The sequence below is a fragment of the Oncorhynchus keta genome, chromosome 19 (assembly GCF_023373465.1).
Source record: "Oncorhynchus keta strain PuntledgeMale-10-30-2019 chromosome 19, Oket_V2, whole genome shotgun sequence".
Lineage (NCBI taxonomy): Eukaryota > Metazoa > Chordata > Actinopteri > Salmoniformes > Salmonidae > Oncorhynchus > Oncorhynchus keta.
In genome coordinates, this window is record NC_068439.1 from 30,686,514 (window position 1) to 30,709,013 (window position 22,500).

The window sequence follows — 22,500 nt, forward strand, 5'->3', positions numbered from 1 at the left end:
TGGTCCCTCACTAAAACCCTGCTGATACCATGTCTGTGCTCTTCACTGTCACGCCTCCGTCTTCCAGAGGTGGTTCCTCACTAAAACCCTGCTGATACCATGTCTGTGCTCTTCACTGTCACGCCTCCGTCTTCCAGAGGTGGTCCCTCACTAAAACCCTGCTGATACCATGTCTGTGCTCTTCACTGTCACGCCTCCGTCTTCCAGAGGTGGTCCCTCACTAAAACCCTGCTGATACCATGTCTGTTGCTCTTCACTGTCACGCCTCTGTCTTCCAGAGGTGGTCCCTCACTAAAACCCTGCTGATACCATGTCTGTGCTCTTCACTGTCACGCCTCCGTCTTCCAGAGGGGGTCCCTCACTAAAACCCTGCTGATACCATGTCTGTGCTCTTCACTGTCACCCCTCCGTCTTCCAGAGGGGGTCCCTCACTAAAACCCTGCTGATACCATGTCTGTGCTCTTCACTGTCACGCCTCCGTCTTCCAGAGGTGGTCCCTCACTAAAACCCTGCTGATACCATGTCTGTGCTCTTCACTGTCATGCCTCCATCTTCCAGAGGTGGTCCCTCACTAAAACCCTGCTGATACCATGTCTGTGCTCTTCACTGTCACGCCTCCGTCTTCCAGAGGTGGTCCCTCACTAAAACCCTGCTGATACCATGTCTGTGCTCTTCACTGTCACGCCTCCATCTTCCAGAGGTGGTCCCTCACTAAAACCCTGCTGATACCATGTCTGTGCTCTTCACTGTCACGCCTCCGTCTTCCACAGGTGGTCCCTCACTAAAACCCTGCTGATACCTTGTCTGCTGCTCTTCACTGTCACGCCTCCGTCTTCCAGAGGTGGTCCCTCACTAAAACCATGCTGATACCATGTCTGCTGCTCTTCACTGTCACGCCTCCATCTTCCAGAGGTGGTCCCTCACTAAAACCCTGCTGATACCATGTCTGTGCTCTTCACTGTCACGCCTCTGTCTTCCAGAGGTGGTCCCTCACTAAAACCCTGCTGATACCATGTCTGTGCTCTTCACTGTCACGCCTCCGTCTTCCAAAGGTGGTCCCTCACTAAAACCCTGCTGATACCATGTCTGTGCTCTTCACTGTCACGCCTCCGTCTTCCAGAGGTGGTCCCTCACTAAAACCCTGCTGATACCATGTCTGTGCTCTTCACTGTCACGCCTCCGTCTTCCAGAGGTGGTCCCTCACTAAAACCCTGCTGATACCTTGTCTGTGCTCTTCACTGTCACCCCTCCGTCTTCCAGAGGTGGTCCCTCACTAAAACCCTGCTGATACCATGTCTGTGCTCTTCACTGTCACGCCTCCGTCTTCCAGAGGTGGTCCCTCACTAAAACCCTGCTGATACCATGTCTGTGCTCTTCACTGTCACGCCTCCATCTTCCAGAGGTGGTCCCTCACTAAAACCCTGCTGATACCATGTCTGTGCTCTTCACTGTCACGCCTCCTTCTTCCAGAGGTGGTCCCTCACTAAAACCCTGCTGATACCATGTCTGTGCTCTTCACTGTCACGCCTCCGTCTTCCAGAGGTGGTCCCTCACTAAAACCCTGCTGATACCATGTCTGTGCTCTTCACTGTCACGCCTCCGTCTTCCAGAGGTGGTCCCTCACTAAAACCCTGCTGATACCATGTCTGTGCTCTTCACTGTCACGCCTCCGTCTTCCAGAGGTGGTCCCTCACTAAAACCCTGCTGATACCATGTCTGTGCTCTTCACTGTCACGCCTCCGTCTTCCAGAGGGGGTCCCTCACTAAAACCCTGCTGATACCATGTCTGTGCTCTTCACTGTCACGCTCCATCTTCCAGAGGTGGTTCCTCACTAAAACCCTGCTGATACCATGTCTGTGCTCTTCACTGTCACGCCTCCGTCTTCCAGAGGTGGTTCCTCACTAAAACCCTGCTGATACCATGTCTGTGCTCTTCACTGTCACGCCTCTGTCTTCCAGAGGTGGTCCCTCACTAAAACCCTGCTGATACCATGTCGGTGCTCTTTACTGTCACGCCTCCATCTTCCAGAGGTGGTCCCTTACTAAAATCCTGCTGATACCATGTCTGTGCTCTTCACTGTCACGCCTCCATCTTCCAGAGGTGGTCCCTCACTAAAACCCTGCTGATATCATGTCTGTGCTCTTCACTGTCACCCTCCGTCTTCCAGAGGTGGTCCCTCACTAAAACCCTGCTGATACCATGTCTGTGCTCTTCACTGTCACGCCTCCGTCTTCCAGAGGTGGTCCCTCACTAAAACCCTGCTGATACCATGTCTGTGCTCTTCACTGTCATGCCTCCATCTTCCAGAGGTGGTCCCTCACTAAAACCCTGCTGATACCATGTCTGTGCTCTTCACTGTCACGCCTCCGTCTTCCAGAGGTGGTCCCTCACTAAAACCCTGCTGATACCATGTCTGTGCTCTTCACTGTCACGCCTCCGTCTTCCAGAGGTGGTCCCTCACTAAAACCCTGCTGATACCATGTCTGTGCTCTTCACTGTCACGCCTCCTTCTTCCAGAGGTGGTCCCTCACTAAAACCCTGCTGATACCATGTCTGTGCTCTTCACTGTCACGCCTCCGTCTTCCACAGGTGGTCCCTCACTAAAACCCTGCTGATACCATGTCTGTGCTCTTCACTGTCACGCCTCCGTCTTCCAGAGGTGGTCCTCACTAAAACCATGCTGATACCATGTCTGTTGCTCTTCACTGTCACGCCTCCATCTTCCAGAGGTGGTCCCTCACTAAAACCCTGCTGATACCATGTCTGTGCTCTTCACTGTCACCCTCCATCTTCCAGAGGTGGTCCCTCGCTAAAACCCTGCTGATACCATGTCTGTGCCCTTCACTGTCACCCCTCCGTCTTCCAGAGGTGGTCCCTCACTAAAACCCTGCTGATACCATGTCTGTGCTCTTCACTGTCACGCCTCTGTCTTCCAGAGGTGGTCCCTCACTAAAACCCTGCTGATACCATGTCTGTGCTCTTCACTGTCACGCCTCCGTCTTCCAGAGGTGGTCCCTCACTAAAACCCTGCTGATACCATGTCTGTGCTCTTCACTGTCAGGCCTCCATCTTCCAGAGGTGGTCCCTCACTAAAACCCTGCTGATACCATGTCTGTGCTCTTCACTGTCACGCCTCCGTCTTCCAGAGGTGGTCCCTCACTAAAACCCTGCTAATACCATGTCTGCTCTTCACTGTCACGCCTCCGTCTTCCAGAGGTGGTCCCTCACTAAAACCCTGCTGATACCATGTCTGCTCTTCACTGTCACGCCTCCGTCTTCCAGAGGTGGTCCCTCACTAAAACCCTGCTGATACCATGTCTGTGCTCTTCACTGTCACGCCTCCTTCTTCCAGAGGTGGTCCCTCACTAAAACCCTGCTGATACCATGTCTGTGCTCTTCACTGTCACGCCTCCGTCTTCCAGAGGTGGTCCCTCACTAAAACCCTGCTGATACCATGTCTGTGCTCTTCACTGTCACGCCTCCTTCTTCCAGAGGTGGTCCCTCACTAAAACCCTGCTGATATCATGTCTGTGCTCTTCACTGTCACGCCTCCGTCTTCCAGAGGTGGTCCCTCACTAAAAAACCCTGCTGATACCATGTCTGTGCTCTTCACTGTCACGCCTCCTTCTTCCAGAGGTGGTCCCTCACTAAAACCCTGCTGATACCATGTCTGTGCTCTTCACTGTCACGCCTCCGTCTTCCAGAGGTGGTCCCTCACTAAAACCCTGCTGATACCATGTCTGTGCTCTTCACTGTCACGTCCCCTCCGTCTTCCAGAGGTGGTCCCTCACTAAAACCCTGCTGATACCATGTCTGTGCTCTTCACTGTCACGCCTCCATCTTCCAGAGGTGGTCCCTCACTAAAACCCTGCTGATACCATGTCTGTGCTCTTCACTGTCACCCCTCCTTCTTCCAGAGGTGGTCCCTCACTAAAACCCTGCTGATACCATGTCTGTGCTCTTCACTGTCACGCCTCCATCTTCCAGAGGTGGTCCCTCACTAAAACCCTGCTGATACCATGTCTGTGCTCTTCACTGTCACCCTCCGTCTTCCAGAGGTGGTCCCTCACTAAAACCCTGCTGATACCATGTCTGTGCTCTTCACTGTCACGCCTCCGTCTTCCAGAGGGGGTCCCTCACTAAAACCCTGCTGATACCATGTCTGTGCTCTTCACTGTCACGCCTCCGTCTTCCAGAGGGGGTCCCTCACTAAAACCCTCCTGATACCATGTCTGTGCTCTTCACTGTCACCCCTCCGTCTTCCACAGGTGGTCCCTCACTAAAACCCTGCTGATACCATGTCTGTGCTCTTCCATTGCCAACGGATCTTAGGAGGCGCAATGCTTTTAAACAGAACCACATCCATTCACACTCCCATATTCAAAGTGACCTGGACTTTTGGTGCCCGTATCTTTTTGACGGCGGAAGGCTGTATGTCAACATTGACAGGATGATAATACTATATTGAATTGTTGTTATATTTAACCCTTATTTTACCAGGTAAGTTGACTGAAAACACATCATTTACAGCAACGACCTGGAGACTAGTTACAGGGGAGAAGGGGGGAATGAGCCAATTGGAAGCTGGGGGGTGATAAGGTGGCCAGATTGGGAATTTGGCCAGGACACCAGGGTTAACACCGATAGTACCAAGTATTCAAGAGACAATTACAAATGATATTATTAGGTATATAATATATGTTTTATCAGCTATTGTACAGAGCTCTACCACTGTTGACCTTCAAGCACAGACAGCAGCAGACTCACTGAAAGGATGTGCATTATTATGAGTAATGCATTATATATTGCCATTTGATCCTGTCCTTATCAATAATTAAGGTACATTTGTACAATTCCTTACCAGTTGTGTTTAACAGGACAGTGCTTGGCCTTTCCAGCTATTTCTTTCCATTCCATTCTGAACATTTGTTTCATATGCATTAGTATGTGTGTGGAATATGTACTGATGTGTACAGTAGTGCCGGTATGTGTGTAGTAGCTATGTTTATGTTAATTTGATCATCCTGTTGTTGCAGACATTTTAAAAAGACGGCTAAAGTTTGTAATTTCCACTTGAAGACGTCAGACTTGATTTGCCCTAATGTAAAATGTATCAACCCCCTTCAAAAAATGTCCATGAATTATAATCCACAATATAATTCACAGTTTCTGTTGCTGCAGGATTATTTTCCCGCTGTAGCAAACTGGCTCAAATGAAGATCTTACATCTGTGTAGTAACTGAAGGTATTGTATTGTTTTCTCCTTCCAGATTCTACCAGGTCCGAGCAGGGTTGAAGGTCTCTCCTCGTGTACCACACAGGTTGATAGCAACAACACCAGGGAATGCAGGTAAGAATGATGTCTTCTCACATTGTGTTATATCTCGATAACGCTGGGTGATTTTAATGCATAGTTTGCATAGAACTGTTTCTGTAGTTTTACAGATACTAATTCCCACACAATATGAATCTCACTGATTCCAGCAATGGGTAGGTGGGCAAGACCCACACCAGCTTGTAGCAAACTGAGACTTCTATACTGTTTGTATCTATGCAGCCTGTTAGGCCAGGGACTCTGGTGGGTTGAGTGTGAGAGGATCATGGGTTGTCTGACATGGAGAATGTTCTGGTTACCATCCTACTCCATGATTACAATCATCTTCTGTGATCCACATTCTTTGGACAGTTTCCTTTGATGTTTCTGAAAACAGTCATCTTTCACAATGTGTGCTTTTTATAGCGTGTGGCCCACTGAAACTCTAGTGAATGGGAACGGTAGTGTGTCGGTAGTGTGCTGTGCTGGAGCCTTGTTCTTGACTGTTATCAGAGGGCTCAGGCCTGGGATTCTGTGTTGAAAGATGCTGTATGTTGACTTTTATTTTACGGTCACTCTCTAGAATCTGAAACGTTTTGGTGGAATTCAGTCTGTACCACATGCTAACTGTGTGTATGGCCCATATTATTCATGTTTCTGAGGCGTTCTGCCATCGAGTCCGGCCACCATTAGCTCTATGGGGTGCTTCAGTGTTGCATGCTGGGAAGGAATCTAAGACAGCCATGAACACTGCTCATCTTTTTCTTAGAAATGCGAAACGAAAGAGAAGTGACCAAGTTCCCGTGGCAACCAAGTGGCGTCGTCTCAAACAATCTGTTTAGGGGTGTGAAAGTATTCAGGAGAATGTTGTTATAACATGACAGAGTTATATGGCAGAGTTGAAACAAAATGCATGTGTGTTGAGAGAACAGAGGAAAGCTGGCCTTGGACACGCCAACAGAGAGCAGCGTGTCTCGGTTTAATAGTAATACGCCTGGTTGTTATTGGCGGAGTGTTTTCTCTCTGTGGGGAAATGTGAAAATCAGTCTAGCTTATGTGCATGATGTCATTTCTCCCTTTGTGTTGCATCACAACTACAATTGTGTTGACTAGGTACGCGAGACTGTTCCAGTAGACCGGGCTGACACACTGTCATTGTCCTATACTGTAGTCCCATCAGAATTAGCAGACAGATCTGGTCCTCTGGATAAGCAGGAAGACATATTCCAGACTTATTATCGGATTTACTGTAATAAAACAAAATCTATTTATAGTTCATGATGATTGGAAAAGGGCGCAGGGAACAGTGTGTGTGTGTGTGTGCGTGAGTGTGGGCATGCTTTAGTACTTTGGGGTGTTCCTTCTTTGACAAGGGCACGCATGGTTACGGCTACAAAACCCCCTTGTTGTGTTGGTCTGACCCTGACATTGAGATGTGATACTCAGGCATTTAATCAGACCCACCAGCCACCTGTTCCTCCTACTGAGACATTAATAATGTCACACTGACCTATGTAGGGAAGTCAGGGAGGCATTGATCAGACCAATGTGACCTGTTGTATGGAGCAGCTTCTCATGGGGCTGTGCACTATAAAACAACATAGTATTTTACTCCATCAGTTTGTGAAGTAGAGTGCAGTATATAATGAGATTTTAAATGTATATTGAACTACAGTATGTATTGTATCCAGTCTTTGATTAGAGAGGAGAACTGCATAAAGTGGAGGGCATCGACTTGAGCGAAATTGCACTATAATATATTCAGTCTGATGTTGATAATGTTTTAGTTTATTGTCCATAATATACTACATGACCAAAAGTAAATGGACAACATTTAATTACAAAATCATGGGCAATAAGTTGGCCATGGAGTTGGTCCCCCCTTTGCTGCTATGACAGCCTCCACTCCTCTGGGAAGGCTTCCCACTAGATGTTGGAACATTGCTGCGGGGACTTGCTTCCATTCAGCCACAAGAGCATTAGTGAGATCGGGCACTGATGTTGGCTGATTTGGCCTGGCTCGCAGTCGACGTTCCAATTCATCCCAAAGCTGTTTGATGGGGTTGAGGTCAGGGCTCTGTGCAGGCCAGTCAAGTTCTTCCACACCGGTCTTGACAAACCATTTCTTTATGGACCTCGCTTTGTACACCTGAGCGTTGTCATGCTGAAACAGGAAAGCTTGTTCCCCAAACTGTTGCCACGAAGTTGGAAGCACAGAATCGTCTAGAATATAATTGTATGCTGTAGCGTTAAGATTTCTCTTCACTGGATCTAAGGGGCCTAGTGGGAACCATGAAAAACAACCCCAGACCATTAGTCCTCCTCCACCAAACTTTACAGTTGGCACTATGCATTTGTAGTGCCAGTCTACTGCCAATGTTTGTCTATGGAGATTGCATTGTTAGTGTGCTCAATTTTATACACCTGTCAGCAACGGTTGTGGCTGAAATAGCCAAATCCACTAATTTGAACTCCCGACGAACAGTTCTTGTGCTGACTTTGCTTCCAGAGAAAGATTGGAACTCGGTTGTGAGTGTTGCAACCGAGGACCATTTTTACATGCTACGTGCTTCAGCACTCGGCGGTCTCATTCTGTGAGCTTGTGTGGCCTACCACTTCACGGCTGAGCCATTGTTGCTCCTAGACGTTTCCACTTCACAATATCATCACTTACAGTTGACCGGGGTAGCTCTAGCAGGGCAGACATTTGACAAACTGACTTGTTGGAAAGGTGGCATTCTATGACAGTGCCATGTTGAAAGTCTACTGTCGATGTTTGTCTATGGAGTTTGCATGGCGGTGTGCTCAATTGTATACACCTGTCAGCAACGGTTGTGGCTGAAATAGCCAAATCCACTCATTTGAAAGGGTGTCCACATACTTTTGTATGTGCACATTCAGCATTAATAGTTTGTACTGATTATCTCTGCACTGCCATACGATAACATCTACAAATAATTTGCTGTAGTGCAGAATATTCACATAGCCTAGACCACAGTGTCAGGATTGCCTGCACACACAAAGTGCAGCAGTGCCATAATATCTGTACACAGTGAGCGCCGCGAGCTACATTGCAGCAATGCACCATACAGTAACATTATATTTCCATATTCTAATTGGAGGGCTTAGCCAGAGCCCTCTTCCCCGTCTCCCTCCCCTCTCCTGCACTCCTCCTCTACAAGGTCACGTATTACAGCTATATGCCTTAAAGACAGACAAGACAGACAGGGCTACCAACCATAAATTCACCAGCCAATGATAAGCTCCGCTCTGGCCAGCCAGGAGAAAGACATTTATCAACCACAGAGACTTGGGAAATAATCCTCCCACCGTACTGTGGGAGATTAAAGTGTTGTGTGCTTGACATTTCAATTGTCTGGTGCCCTTCAGACAAGGTGTGAAGGATTGTCTCGCTTCTGAATCCCAGCCATTTAATGGCTGTAATTCATATAGAAAGACATTGTGGTTTGTTAAATCAGGATGGTGTTGTATGAATTAGTTTAGCGTTTACTGTTCTGCTGCCTCCTTACTGTAGCTTAACTCTAAAGGTATTATGTCACACAAACAGTAAGAGAATATCAGAGAGAGAGAGAGGAACGTGAGATGAAGAGAGAGAAAAAGAGAGAGTGAACAGGACAACATACAACATTATTAAATCAGTGTACACAAACAACAAGTGTGCGGTTACAATTGACAAAAACACACACGTTTCTTTCCACAGGGGCGTGGGGTGAGACAGGGATGCAGTTTAAGCCCCACCCGCTTTAACATATATATCAACGAATTGGCGAGGGCACTAGAACTGTTTGCAGCACCCGGACTCACCCTACAAGAATCTGAAGTCAAATGTCTACTGTTTGCTGATGATCTGGTGCTTCTGTCCCCAACCAAGGAGGGCCTACAGCAGCACCTAGATCTTCTGCACAGATTCTGCCAGACCTGGGCCCTGACAGTAAATCTCAGTAAGACCAAAATAATGGTGTTCCAAAAAAGGTCCAGTTGCCAGGACCACAAATATAAATTCCATCTAGACACTGTTGCCCTTGAGCACACAAAAAAATATACATACCTCGGCCTAAACATCAGCGCCACAGGTAACTTCCACAAAGCTGCGAACGATCTGAGAGACAAGGCAAGAAGGGCCTTCAAAAGGAACATAAAATTCCACATACCAATTAGGATCTGGCTAAAAATACTTGAATCAGTTATAGAACCCATTGCCCTTCATGATTGTGAGGTCTGGGGTTCGCTCACCAACCAGGAATTCACAAAGTGGGACAAACACCAAATTGAGACTCTGCATGCAGAATTCTGCAAATATACCCTCAGTGTACATTGTAAAACACCAAATAATGCATGCAGAGCAGAATTAGGCTGATACCCGCTAATTATCAAAATCCAGACAAGAGCTGTTAAATTTTACAACCACGTAAAAGGAAGCGATTCCCAAACCTTCCCTAACAAAGCCATCACCTACAGAGAGATGAACCTGGAGAAGAGTGCCCTAAGCAAGCTGGTCGAGGGGCTATGTTCACAAACACAAAAATACCCCACAGAGCCCCAGGACAGCAACACAATTGGACCCAACCAAATCATGAGAAAACAAAAAGATAATTACTTGACACATTGGAAAGAATTAACAAAAAAACTGAGCAAACTAGAATGCTATTTGGCCCTTAACAGAGAGTACACAGTGGCAGAATACCTGACCACTCTAACTGACCCAAACTTAAGGAAAGCTTTTACTATGTACAGACTCAGTGAGCATAGCCTTGCTATTGAGAGAGGCCACCTTAGGCAGACCTGGCTCGCAAGAGAAGACAGGCTATGTACACACTGCCCACAAAATGAGTTGGAAACTGTGCTGCACTTCCTAACCTCCTGCTAAATGTATGACTATATTAGAGACACATAATTCCCTTAGATTACACAGACCCACATTTTTGTTTTTTAAACAAACCCAATTTTGCTAAACTCCCATATCTATTGGGAGAAATACCACAGTGTGCATCACAGCAGCATGATTTGTGACCTGTTGCCACAAGAAAAGGGCAACCAGGGAAGAACAAACACCATTGTAAATACAACCCATATTTGTGTTTATTTATTTTCCCTTTTGTACCTTAACTATTTGCACATAATATGACATTTGAAATGTCTTTAATCTTTTGGAACTTTTGTGAGTGTAATGCTTACCATTAATTTTTATTGTTTATTTCACTTTTGTTTATTATCTACTTCACTTGCTTTGGCAATGTTAACATATGTTTCCCTTGCCAGTAAAGCACTTAAATTGAATTGAAATTGAATTGAGAGAAAGAGAGAGAGAGAGAGAGAGAGAAAGATAATGATTATATGTGCACAGTGGCACAGTGGGTGAAGTATCTCCTTTGTAATGCTATAGAATATTCATTCTTTGGTTGCAAACATACTGTATATCTGTACTCGTATTACTCATAACTAATTGCATCCCTTTAAATCACAGTGAAGCCTCTTTAGTGCCTTGCCAGTTCTGCTCACTGTCTCCCGCTGTCCCCTCCCTGTAGAACTAGAGATGCCATGTTTTTAGATGAGCCTGGAGTACCGAGCAGTCACCCTCATTACAACTTTGTTGACAAACTGTAATAGGCTAGGATTGGTTTGGAATGAAATGAGCGTACTTCCACTAGCTGTAGCACATCATGCTGCAATCACACAACAGCCACACTGCCTTTCACTAAATTTAGTACACAATCTGACACTCATGCTGGTTGAAGCGACTGTTCTTTCTGGAGAGGGCTGCTGAGAGAGGGAGAGAAGGGGAGAACAGAGAGAAGAGACAGAGAAACAGAGGGAGAGAAAGAGAGAGGGGGTTGGGGCATAGAGTTCATATCTACCTCTATATCACAGAGGTAGATAAAAGGAGAGTACCTCAGTGGGATGCTTCCTTCACAAAGGTCTATCACAGCTGCGCCTCCAGCAACCAGCTGCAGACAGCTGCTGTCTCACATCTACTCTACAGAAGCAAGCAGAAAACACCACTGACTATATAGAGATTTACTGGAAAACCATTTATTTTTATACCCAGAGAAATGTCAGATTGTATATAATCCACTGCTTCTGAGCCTCAATTATGTGGAGGACATGAAATGACAGTGATGGGAATGGTGATGTGTTTGTCATGTATGATGATGATCAGGGCCGCCTCTAGCCTTTTGGAGCCCTAAACGAGATCTGGTTGGGGGGCATAACCACCACGCTGGCAAAACATTTAAGTTAATTTCCTGCAAATCTACACTCTTTGCCATGGGGCCAAGAGAGCATTTTTCAGTTTAACACATTTCATGCAATTTCATGCAAAGTACTAATTGTGCCATGGGCTGAGAGAAAATTGGGCAGTTTTAAAGCTAACTCTCTGCCATTATACACATCTAATCATTGGGTGGATACAATTTTGAAGTTTAAAAGATAATTTCCTGCAATTCTACACATTTTACCATGACCTATACCAAGTTCATATGATATCTGAGTGAGAGTGACTAGCAAAATCAATGTGACCAGGCACGTTGTCACGCCCTGGCCATAGAGAGGCTTTTATTCTCTATTTTGGTTAGGCCAGGGAGTGACTAGGGTGGGCATTCTATGTTCATTTTCTATGTTTTGGATTTCTTTGTTGTTTGGCCGGGTGTGGTTCTCAATCAGAGGCAGCTGTCTATCGTTGTCTCTGATTGAGAACCATACTTAGGTAGCCTTTTCCCACCTGGGTTTTGTGGGTAATTGTTTTCTGTGTTTGTGTCTGCACCAGACAGAACTGTTTCGGTCATTCTCTTTGTTGTTTTGTTGTTCAGTTCAAATAAAAAAGATGAACACGCTGCATCTTGGTCCTCACCTTCTTCCATCAATAGCCGTTACAGAACTACCCACTACCAATGGACCAAGCAGCGTGGTGAAAAGGAGGAATGGACATCTTGAACGGCAAGGGATCCTACACATGGAAGGAGATCCTGGCTGGAAGGGATCGCCTCCAATGGGAACATGTGGAGGCAGCCAGGAGAGCGGAGGCAGCAGGAGAAGGGAACCAGCGATTTGAGGGAACACGGCTGGCAAGGAAGCCCGAGAGGCAGCCCCCAAACATTTATTTTGGGGGGGGGAACGTGGAGTGTGACAGAGTCAGGTTGGAGACCTGAGCCAAATCCCTGTGCTTACTGTGGCGATCATGGGACTGGTCAGGCCCCGGGCTATGGGGTGAAATTGGAGGTGAGCGAAGGAAGCGAAGCCGAGACTGTGAAGGAATTGATGGGGAGATTGGAGGAGAGAGCAATGAGAGAGCTGCTGTTTTGGTGCATGAGGCACGACATCCGCGAATTGATGTCACCTGAGTCAGCTCTCCATACTCGTCCTGAGGTGCGTGCTAGCCGTCTGGTGAAGACTGTGCCAGCCCCACGCACCAGGCCTCCTGTGCACCTCCCCAGCCCTGCACGTCCTGTGCCAGCTTGTTGCTATAGCTCTCCAATACGTGCTCTGAGCCCGGTGGGCTACATTCCAGCTCCCCGCATCTGCCGGGCTAGGGTGAGGATCCAGCCAGGACGGATGGTGCCAGACCTGCTCTCCAGACCTCCAGTGCGTCTCCTGGGGCCAGGATATCCTGCGTCGGCTCTGCGCACTGTGTCTCCAGTGCGTCTGCACAGCCCAGTCTATCCTGTGCCTCCTCCAAGGACCAGGCCTCCAGTAGGTCTCCCCAGCCTGGTGAGTCCGGCGCGGCCAGAGTCTCCCCAGCCTGGTGAGTCCGGCGCGGCCAGAGTCTCCCCAGCCTGGTGAGTCCGGCGCGGCCAGAGTCTCCCCGCCTGTCCGGCGCGGCCAGAGTCTCCCCGCCTGTCCGGCGCGGCCAGAGTCTCCCCGCCTGTCCGGCGCGGCCAGAGTCTCCCCGCCTGTCCGGCGCGGCCAGAGTCTCCCCGCCTGTCCGGAGCGGCCAGAGTCTCCCCGCCTGTCCGGAGCGGCCAGAGTCTCCCCGCCTGTCCGGAGCGGCCAGAGTCTCCCCGCCTGTCCGGAGCGGCCAGAGTCTCCCCGCCTGTCCGGAGCGGCCAGAGTCTCCCCGCCTGTCCGGAGCGGCCAGAGTCTCCCCGCCTGTCCGGAGCGGCCAGAGTCTCCCCGCCTGTCCGGCGCGGCCAGAGTCTCCCTGTGTTAGGTGTTAGAATGGCCAAGTCAAAGTCCAGACCTGAATCCAATCGAAAATCTGTGGAAAGAACTGAAAACTGCTGTTCACAAATGCTCTCCATCCAACCTCACTGAGCTCGAGCTGTTTTGCAAGGAGGAATGGGAAAAAATGTCAGTCTCTCGATGTGCAAAACTGATAGAGACATACTCCAAGCGAATTACAGCTGTAATCGCAGCAAAAGGTGGCGCTACAAAGTATTAACTTAAGGGGGCTGAATAATTTTGCACGCCCAATTTTTCAGTTTTTGATTTGTTAAAAAAGTTTGAAATATCCAATAAATATCGTTCCACTTCATGATTGTGTCCCACTTGTTGTTGATTCTTCACAAAAACATACAGTTTTATATCTTTATGTTTGAAGCCTGAAATGTGGCAAAAGGTCGCAAAGTTCAAGGGGGGCGAATACTTTCACAAGGCACTGTAGGTAGCCTTTTCCCACCTGGGTTTGCACCAGACAGAACTGTTTCGGTTTCGGTCATTCTATTTGTTGTTTTGTTATTCAGTGTTCAGTTCAAATAAAAAAATATGAACACGTACCACGCTGCACCTTGGTCCTCACCTTCTTCCACCATCAGCCGTTACACACACACCTTGCTTGCCTGGTCAGTAATTCAAAAATAAAAAATATATGCCATTTAGCTGACGCTTTTATCCAAAGCGACTTACAGTCATGTGTGCATACATTCTACGTATGGGTGGTCCCGGGAATCGAACCCACTACCCTGGCGTTACAAGCGCCATGCTCTACCAACTGAGCCACAGAAGGACCAATTCAGCCATGATTACTACAAGGTTTAGATAGCTGGCAAGACTAACTTATCTAGCTATCTATAAAATGTTAGCTGACATGGGCAAATTGAGTGACTGTCAATGACTGACATAACAAGAGAAACTGCTGATGCACTACCAAATGTCTAAATTGCACCTTGTGTATTCTACTATTCTAACTGTCAATAATAGTTTGAGAGCCCAACTGACTTCCAAAAAATAAATGCAAAAATAGACAGACAAGTTATTATATTTTGGTCGGGGGGCCCTAGCTGCCACGGGCCCTGCGCGCAGCACGTAGTTTGCGTATAGTCAGCGGCAGCACTGGTGGTGATGATGATTACAATGATGATGATACTGCTGCTGCTGATGCTCTCCCCCTAGGTGACTGTAGTTTCAGCTCAGCGGGGGTCCATGATGGGGTCCATGAGGACACTACAGTGTTCAGCCGGATCTTCCAGATCCTCTACCGAAACGAAGAGGTCAATGTCGATGACCACATGCTCTTCAAGGTCCACCTACTGCTCGATGGGGAGAGGGTGAGTCTCACACACACAAGGTCAATTTAACCACTTAAAGAGCTTATTTCCTAAATGCTATATCAACCAATTGATGTTACAAATGTATCATTTGTACAGTTCTTTATTAAAAATGAAGTTATTTGTTACATTTGACTGTGTAAAACCTAGCAGAACTACTTATTTCTCTGAGAGTGAGGCGGATATGTAACATTTAGCAAAAAAACATGATCAAACCAAGTGATAGATTTTAAACAAATACATATCTGTAATTTAATGTTTAGATAGTGAAAAAACTCACCTATCACTTTCATAATTTCTTTAAAAAAAGCGAATTTTTGACCATTTGAAAATGTATATATTGCGTTTTGCAGTAAAACTCTTCACTTGTATCTTCACCCATATGGGGGTGTATGGGTGAGACAGACTGAGGAAGCTTGTGGAGCTGCCAGACAGCTATTGATAAAGTGTCATATGCAGTTGAAGTCGGAAGTTTACATACACCTTAGCCAAATACACTTTAGCCAAAGCACCCCCACAATATGATGCTGCCACCCTCGTGCTTCACGGTTGGGATGGTGTTCTTCGGCTTTGCAAGCCTCTCCCTTTTTCCTCCAAACATAATGGTCATTTTGGCCAAACAGTTCTATTTTTGTTTCATCAGACCAGAGGACATTTCTCCAAAAAGTACAATCTTTGTCCCCATGTGCAGTTGCAAACCGCAGTCTGGCTTTTTTATGGAGGTTTTGGAGGAGTGGCTTCTTCCTTGCTGAGCGGCCTTTCAGGTTATGTCGATATAGGACTCGTTTTACTGTGGATATAGATACTTTTGTACCTGTTTCCTCCAGCATCTTCACAAGGTCTTTTGATGTTCTGGGATTGATTTGCACTTTTCGCACCAAAGTACATTCATCTCTAGGAGACAGAACACGTCTCCTCCCTGAGCGGTATGACAGCTGCATGGTCCCATGGTGTTTATACAGATGAATGTGGTACCTTCAGGCATTTGGAAATTGCTCCCAAGGATGAACCAGACTTGTGGAGATCTACAATTTTTTTCTGAGGTCTTGGCTGATTTCTTTTGATATCCCCATGATGTTAAGCAAAGAGGAACTGAGTTTGAAGGTAGGCTTTGAAATACATCCACAGGTACACCTCCAATTAATATAATAATAATAATAATATATGCCATTTAGCAGACGCTTTTATCCAAAGCGACTTACAGTCATGTGTGCATACATTCTACGTATGGGTGGTCCCGGGAATCGAACCCACTACCCTGGCGTTACAAGCGCCATGCTCTACCAACTGAGCTACAGAAGGACCATGCAGTGTTGGCAGAATGTTTTAATAATTTGCAGTAACTTATGTTGTATTTGGCAAAGGACTGACAGTGTATGGAAAAAAGGCAAATTGTTGTGGACCTGTCAGCATAACGTTTGAATTCAACATGTTTTGCATAGACTTTTCCCTCAACCAAAATATGCTGGACTGCCCGCAAATTCTGAAACGTTGTCTAGGCTACAAAAAAATTATAATACAGTAATCTAGGCTACTGCAATCATTAATAAAATAATAAGGAAAAAGATTCATAGGTCTAATTATTTTACATTCCAAAAATAAAACAGTGCGAAAAGCCTAAATCTGACAGCATATGGCTCCTGGCAGCCTACTTTCAGTACATGCCTGCTTGCAATAGAAAACTTTAACCACTAGATATTGAGCATATGCATGGTCTAAAGTTTGTGGGGAGTTAAGCACATACTCAAGTCAAGTTCAGTTTATATAAATGCCAACTTTTTCATGAAAACTGGAACATGCATGTTTTGGGGTATTCTTTGTACTTACGCAACATTTATAAATGCGGCCCCTGAACATGAATCTAACAGCATAACAGGTCTCCTTAACACTACAGGAGGCCATATAGTGCCAGTGCTATAGCTTAGCTCAGAAAACACACATTACTAAATAAGATCAAATTAAGTGACTAACAGAAACATAGCATCAGTCCGGTTTTTGACTCCACTCCCTGGCTCAGTAGTATACAGAATATCTCATAAAACCCTTAATAAAACCTATATAACAACTTTACAGCATGACTGCTGTTCAATATACTACTGCAATATAGCGGTACTCTTATGAACTATACTCTTCAATATTCAGATTTACCTCCCTTTACTAGAATCTCTCTTAAACAATGATGAATACTTCTTTATGATTGTCTGCAAATCCTTTTTTTTTTTTTTTACATATATAACATATCATTATAGGTGGCTTCTTTGTATATAGACATATTCCATTAACCCCAGTTTGTTTCTACCAACTGACTGTTCTCTTTGGTGTCTTATTTCTTTATTTTTAACTATTTGTGGTTTAATATTTGTTTATTTATAGTTAATGCATTTATTTGAAAATGGCATGAGTATGGTACCACAGAGAAAGAGGAGTGTGTGAATCTGAAATCTGACAACTGCTCTGTTTAGTCTCATAACAGAGTATGGCTGTGTCTGAAATTAGACACTCTTCCCTATTTAGTGCAAAACGTTTGACCAGAGTACCGATTGGTTGTTGGGAGCGAGGTGGTGATGACCTCTGGTTGGATGTGATATGACGTTCTGATCTGTGATTGGTCAGTCTAGTCGAGCTGGGAGTTGATTACTCTAGTCCAGCAAAGGGTCATCATCATCATCGTCCTGTATAGAGAGGCGTTGGAAGGGACGAGAGGATGACTGACGCCGTGATTGAATTGACTCCAGTGATGCCAATCAGAAGCTTCTAAAGAGAAGACATCATTTTTGGAATTTTCCAAGCTGTTTAAAGGCACAGTCAACTTAGTTTATGTAAACTTCTGACCCACTGGAATTGTGATTAAGTGATTACTTGTGTCATGCACAAGGTAGATGTGGAGTGGTTGAAAAACACGTTTTAATGACTCCAACCTAAGTGTATGTAAGCTTCCGACTTCAACTGTATATACAGGAACCTACAACCTAACCTACAGAGTTAAACAGGAATCCTGGTTTCATCAGATTCATCTTCAGCTTGTTGGGTACATGGCAGGTCAGCTCTCCTAATTTATTTATTTAAAGTCGGCTACCTACCTGGCAAGTCTTCTAAATTTAGAATTTTTCATTAAATGCATGACACATTATTTATGTGAAGGTGAGAAAGAGAGAGAAAGAGGCTGTGGGCTGGAAGGGTATATCAGATTTCAGCCATCCCCTTTTCTTCCAGAGGTTAACTCCTTTTATTTCTCTATCTATCCCTCTCACTTTCTCCATTTCCCTCTCTCTCCCCCCTAACCTCTCTCTCTACCTCTCTAGCCCCTCTCTCTCCTTCCCTCCCATTCCTATCTTCCCCCGTCTCCCCCTCTCTCTTCCCCACCATCTCTCTCTCTCTCTCTCTCTCTCTCTCTCTCTCTCTCTCTCTCTCTCTCCCTCTGTCTCTTTCTCTCTCTCTCTGTCTCTCTCTTTCTCTCTCTCTCTGTCTCTCCCTCTTTCTCTCTCTCACTGTCTCTCTCTCTCTCTCTCTCTCTCTCGCTGTCTCTGTCGCTGTCTCTCTCTCTCTCCTTCCCTCCTCTTTTTCTCTCTCTCTGCTGTCTCTCTCTCTCTCCCTCTCGCTGTCTCTCTCGCTGTCTCTCTCGCTGTCTCTCTTGCTGTCTCTCGCTGTCTCTCTCTCTCTCTCGCTGTCTCTGTCGCTGTCTCTCTCTCTCACCTTCCCTCTTCTTTTTCTCTCTCTCTGCTGTCTCTCTCTCTCCCTCTCGCTGTCTCTCTCGCTGTCTCTCTTGCTGTCTCTCTTGCTGTCTCTCGCTGTCTCTCTCGCTGTCTCTCTTGCTGTCTCTCGCTGTCTCTCTCTCTCTCTCTCGCCTTCCCTCTTCCTCCCTCAGACTCTGATAAGAAGGACAAAAATAGAACTCAATTTCCCCAGAGCGTGTGTTTAATCAATCAGAATATCAATAGGATTTGACAGTGCTGTTTGTTCTACTACACAGAGCTGTGTGTGTAAGGCAGAAGATACTGTATTATTGTCTCACAATAATATTGTTACACTGATATGGATGTTTTATTACCCAAATATGTTTTTTTATTGCAGATTTGTCAAATTGAGGTTGATCCAGTCTTGTTGATATTGTGACTGTTTCTGTTCTCACAGGTGGAAGAGGCTCTGAGTGAAGTGGACTTTCAGTTGAAGCTGGACCTTCACTTCACAGACAACGAGGAACAGTATGTTACACACTCGGTTACATATTTTCTTTTCTCTGGCACTTTCTCTTTCTCCCCATTTCTCTGTCTCTCTTCCTATCCTCCCTCCCTCCCCGTCTCTCTTCCTATCCTCCCTCCCTCCCCGTCTCTCTTCCTATCCTCCCTCCCTCCCAAACTCTCTTCCTATCCTCCCTCCCTCCCCGTCTCTCTTCCTATCCTCCCTCCCTCCCTGTCTCTCTTCCTATCCTCCCTCCCTCCCCGTCTCTCTTCCTATCCTCCCTCCCTCCCTGTCTCTCTTCCTATCCTCCCTCCCTCCCCGTCTCCCTTCCTATCCTCCCTCCCTCCTTGTCTCTCTTCCTATCCTGCCTCCTTCCCCGTCTCTCTTCCTACCCCCCCCGTCTCTCTTCCTATCCTCCCTCCCTCCCCGTCTCTCTTCCTATCCTCCCTCCCTCTCCGTCTCTCTTCCTATCTTCCCTCCCTCCCTGTCTCTCTTCCTATCCTCCCTCCCTCCCCGTCTCTCTTCCTATCCTCCCTCCCTCCCCGTCTCTCTTCCTATCCTCCCTCCCTCCCCGTCTCTCTTCCTATCCTCCCTCCCTCCCTGTCTCTCTTCCTATCCTCCCTCCCTCCCCGTCTCTCTTCCTATCCTCACTCCCTCCCTGTCTCTCTTCCCATCCTCCCTCCCTCCCCGTCTCTCTTCCTATCCTCCCTCCCTCCCTGTCTCTCTTCCTATCCTCCCTCTCTCCCTGTCTCTCTTCCTATCCTCCCTCCCTCCCTCCCCGTCTCTCTTCCTATCCTCCCTCCCTCCCTGTCTCTCTTCCTATCCTCCCTCCCTCCCCGACTCTCTTCCTATCCTCCCTCCCTCCCTGTCTCTCTTCCTATCCTCCCTCCCTCCCCGTCTCTCTTCCTATCCTCCCTCCCTCCCCGTCTCTCTTCCTATCCTCCCTCCCTCCCTGTCTCTCTTCCTATCCTCCCTCCCTCCCCGTGTCTCTTCCTATCCTCCCTCCCTCCCCGTCTCTCTTCCTATCCTCCCTCCCTCCCCGTCTCTCTTCCTATCCTCCCTCCCTCCCGTCTCTCTTCCTATCCTCCCTCCCTCCCCGTCTCTCTTCCTATCCTCCCTCCCCCCCCGTCTCTCTTCCTATCCTCCCTCCCTCCCCATCTCTCTTCCTATCCTCCCTCCCTCCCCGTCTCTCTTCCTATCCTCCCTCTCTCCCCGTCTCTCTTCCTATCCTCCCTCCCTCCCTGTCTCTCTTCCTATCCTCCCTCCCTCCCCGTCTCTCTTCCTATCCTCCCTCCCTCCCTGTCTCTCTTCCTATCCTCCCTCCCTCCCCGTCTCTCTTCCTATCCTCCCTCCCTCCCCGTCTCTCTTCCTATCCTCCCTCCCCGTCTCTCTTCCTATCCTCCCTCCCTCGTCATCTCCCTCTCCCTCTCTCCTCAGTTTTGAGAGGTCCTCAGTTAGTAGTGCTGAGGTCCAGGTCTTAATGATGTCCTGCCAGTGAAAAGCCTCTGGCTCTAATAGACTGACAGACTGCATAGTCAAGAAAAAAACAATAGTCCATTAAAAGCACTACTATTTCACGTGTGTGTGTGTGTGTGTGTGTGTGTGTGTGTGTGTGTGTGTGTGTGTGTGTGTGTGTGTGTGTGTGTGTGTGTGTGTGTGTGTGTGTGTGTGTGTGTGTGTGTGTGTGTGTGTGTGTGTGTGTGTGTGTGTAAAATATGAAATAATGTTGGATCTGCATGACCTCTGTGTGTTTGTGCTCAGTAGGTACTGTGGGCCACAGATAGATGATTTGTAATGGCTCCTGGATGGCTCATTAAACATCCCATTTGGAGTCCTTGCAACCTCTCGGATGTTACTGCTCAGAGCTGATACTATTTGGAGTCCCCCGGTGTTACTGTGTGTAGAACATGACCAATTTCAACTTTCAACTTTATTGCCCCAGAGGGAAATTCGTTTTTCACCATACTTGGATGCTTTTTTGAATTGACTATTGTCCTAGCTGGATAATAGCAGTTAAATAACCCATAACGTGATGTCCTTTAAGCAGGTAATAGTTGGCAATGTTGCGCAATGCATTTTAAACTGGCATCCACTGTCCTTGGCACATGTATGATGCTGTGACTGAATAATGTTCTGACATGACCTGCCACTGTTGTTGTCCTCAGGCTGGGTTAGATACTAACTGTGTTGTCTCTAGGTTAGGGGACATCGTGACAGTCCCAGTCATCAGCAGTAGAACCCTGGGTCTCCACTTCCACCCCAGGAGAGGTCTCCACCACCATGTACCTGTCATGTTCGACTACTTCCACCTGTCCGTCATCTCTGTTTCCATACACGCATCCTTGGTGGCCTTGCATCAACCTCTCATCAGGTGTGTGTATGCGTGCTTATCTACTTTACCACCAACATGTCACACTGGTGCTCACTACTTAGCTGTCACACCACGTAGCTCCTCTCCTTTTAGAATGGGTTTAGTTTGGCAACCTGCTCTGAGAGGGCATCCACTGGCCTGCTACTTGAATAAATAGTTTTCTTAACACTTAGGTGGTAAATCCAGCTGCCAATATCTTAACGTGAATGTTCAGCCATCCATTACCCTGATTAACCATTACTCTGAGAGCTCTATTGATTACATAAGGACTAACTGATCTTCTCTCTCTCTCTCTTTCTGCCCCCCTCCCCCCTCTCTATCTCTCTCCATCCCCCTCTCCGTAGTTTTGCCCGTACAGGGAAGGGCTCCTGGTTGGGGAAGGGCTCTTCGGAGAACGGTACTGACGTGTCAGCCATGGGGGTATCCATGGAGAACCTGATGTTTGGGGCTGGATACTGCAAACCTGTCATCACAGAGGTACGGTCAGATCAAGTCAAAGTACATTGTAAGTGTATGATTACAAGGTCTCTCAATACACTTTACAGAGGACAGTTGTTCAATGCAAACAAGCCTAGTCTTTGACTTTAAAGGATTCCAGAAAGGCAATGTGAAGTTGGGAAAGCAGCCCACAGAGTTCACACTGAAGATGAGAGAATCAGGAGACAGAATATCTGAATCAAAGCTCTCTCTCTCTCTCTCTGTGTGTTCTGTGTGTTTTTGTGTGCAGTGGCTACACAGGTAAACATGATCACTTGTGTATGGGTCAGTTAGCGTGACCCTCTCTCTCTCTCTCTCTCTCTCGTGCTCTCTCTCTCTCTCTCTCTCTCTCTCTCGCTCTCTTAAATTCTTTCTTTCTCTCTCACTCTCTCACTTTCTCTCCATGTCAAGATGTGTATGAAGACGAAGTCAGGAGCAGGAGAGCAGAGTATGATAAATAAAGTACACTTTATTATAGTTCCAAACCGGGAGCACAACAAAACAAACGCACTCAGAAAACGGAAGTAAAGCGCTAAAGGAACATCACTAGACATGAAAACAATTACACACAAAACATGATGGGAAACAGAGGGTTAAATACAAGTAGATTGATTGGTGAAATGAAAACCAGGTGTGTATGAAAACAAGACAAGACAAA

At 46.8% G+C, this 22,500-nt stretch overlaps 1 protein-coding gene across 1 annotated transcript in view; it reads left to right on the forward strand.

The window, feature by feature from the left end:
* Nucleotides 1-22,500, forward strand: part of LOC118397669 (protein FAM135B-like) — a 57,352-nt gene that overhangs the window by 16,696 nt on the left and 18,156 nt on the right. The window contains exons 3-7 of the mRNA XM_052470174.1: nucleotides 5,272-5,351; nucleotides 14,661-14,815; nucleotides 18,947-19,017; nucleotides 21,192-21,365; nucleotides 21,710-21,842. Of these exons, the coding sequence (XP_052326134.1) occupies nucleotides 5,272-5,351; nucleotides 14,661-14,815; nucleotides 18,947-19,017; nucleotides 21,192-21,365; nucleotides 21,710-21,842 (613 nt within the window). The remainder of the gene's footprint in view (nucleotides 1-5,271; nucleotides 5,352-14,660; nucleotides 14,816-18,946; nucleotides 19,018-21,191; nucleotides 21,366-21,709; nucleotides 21,843-22,500) is intronic.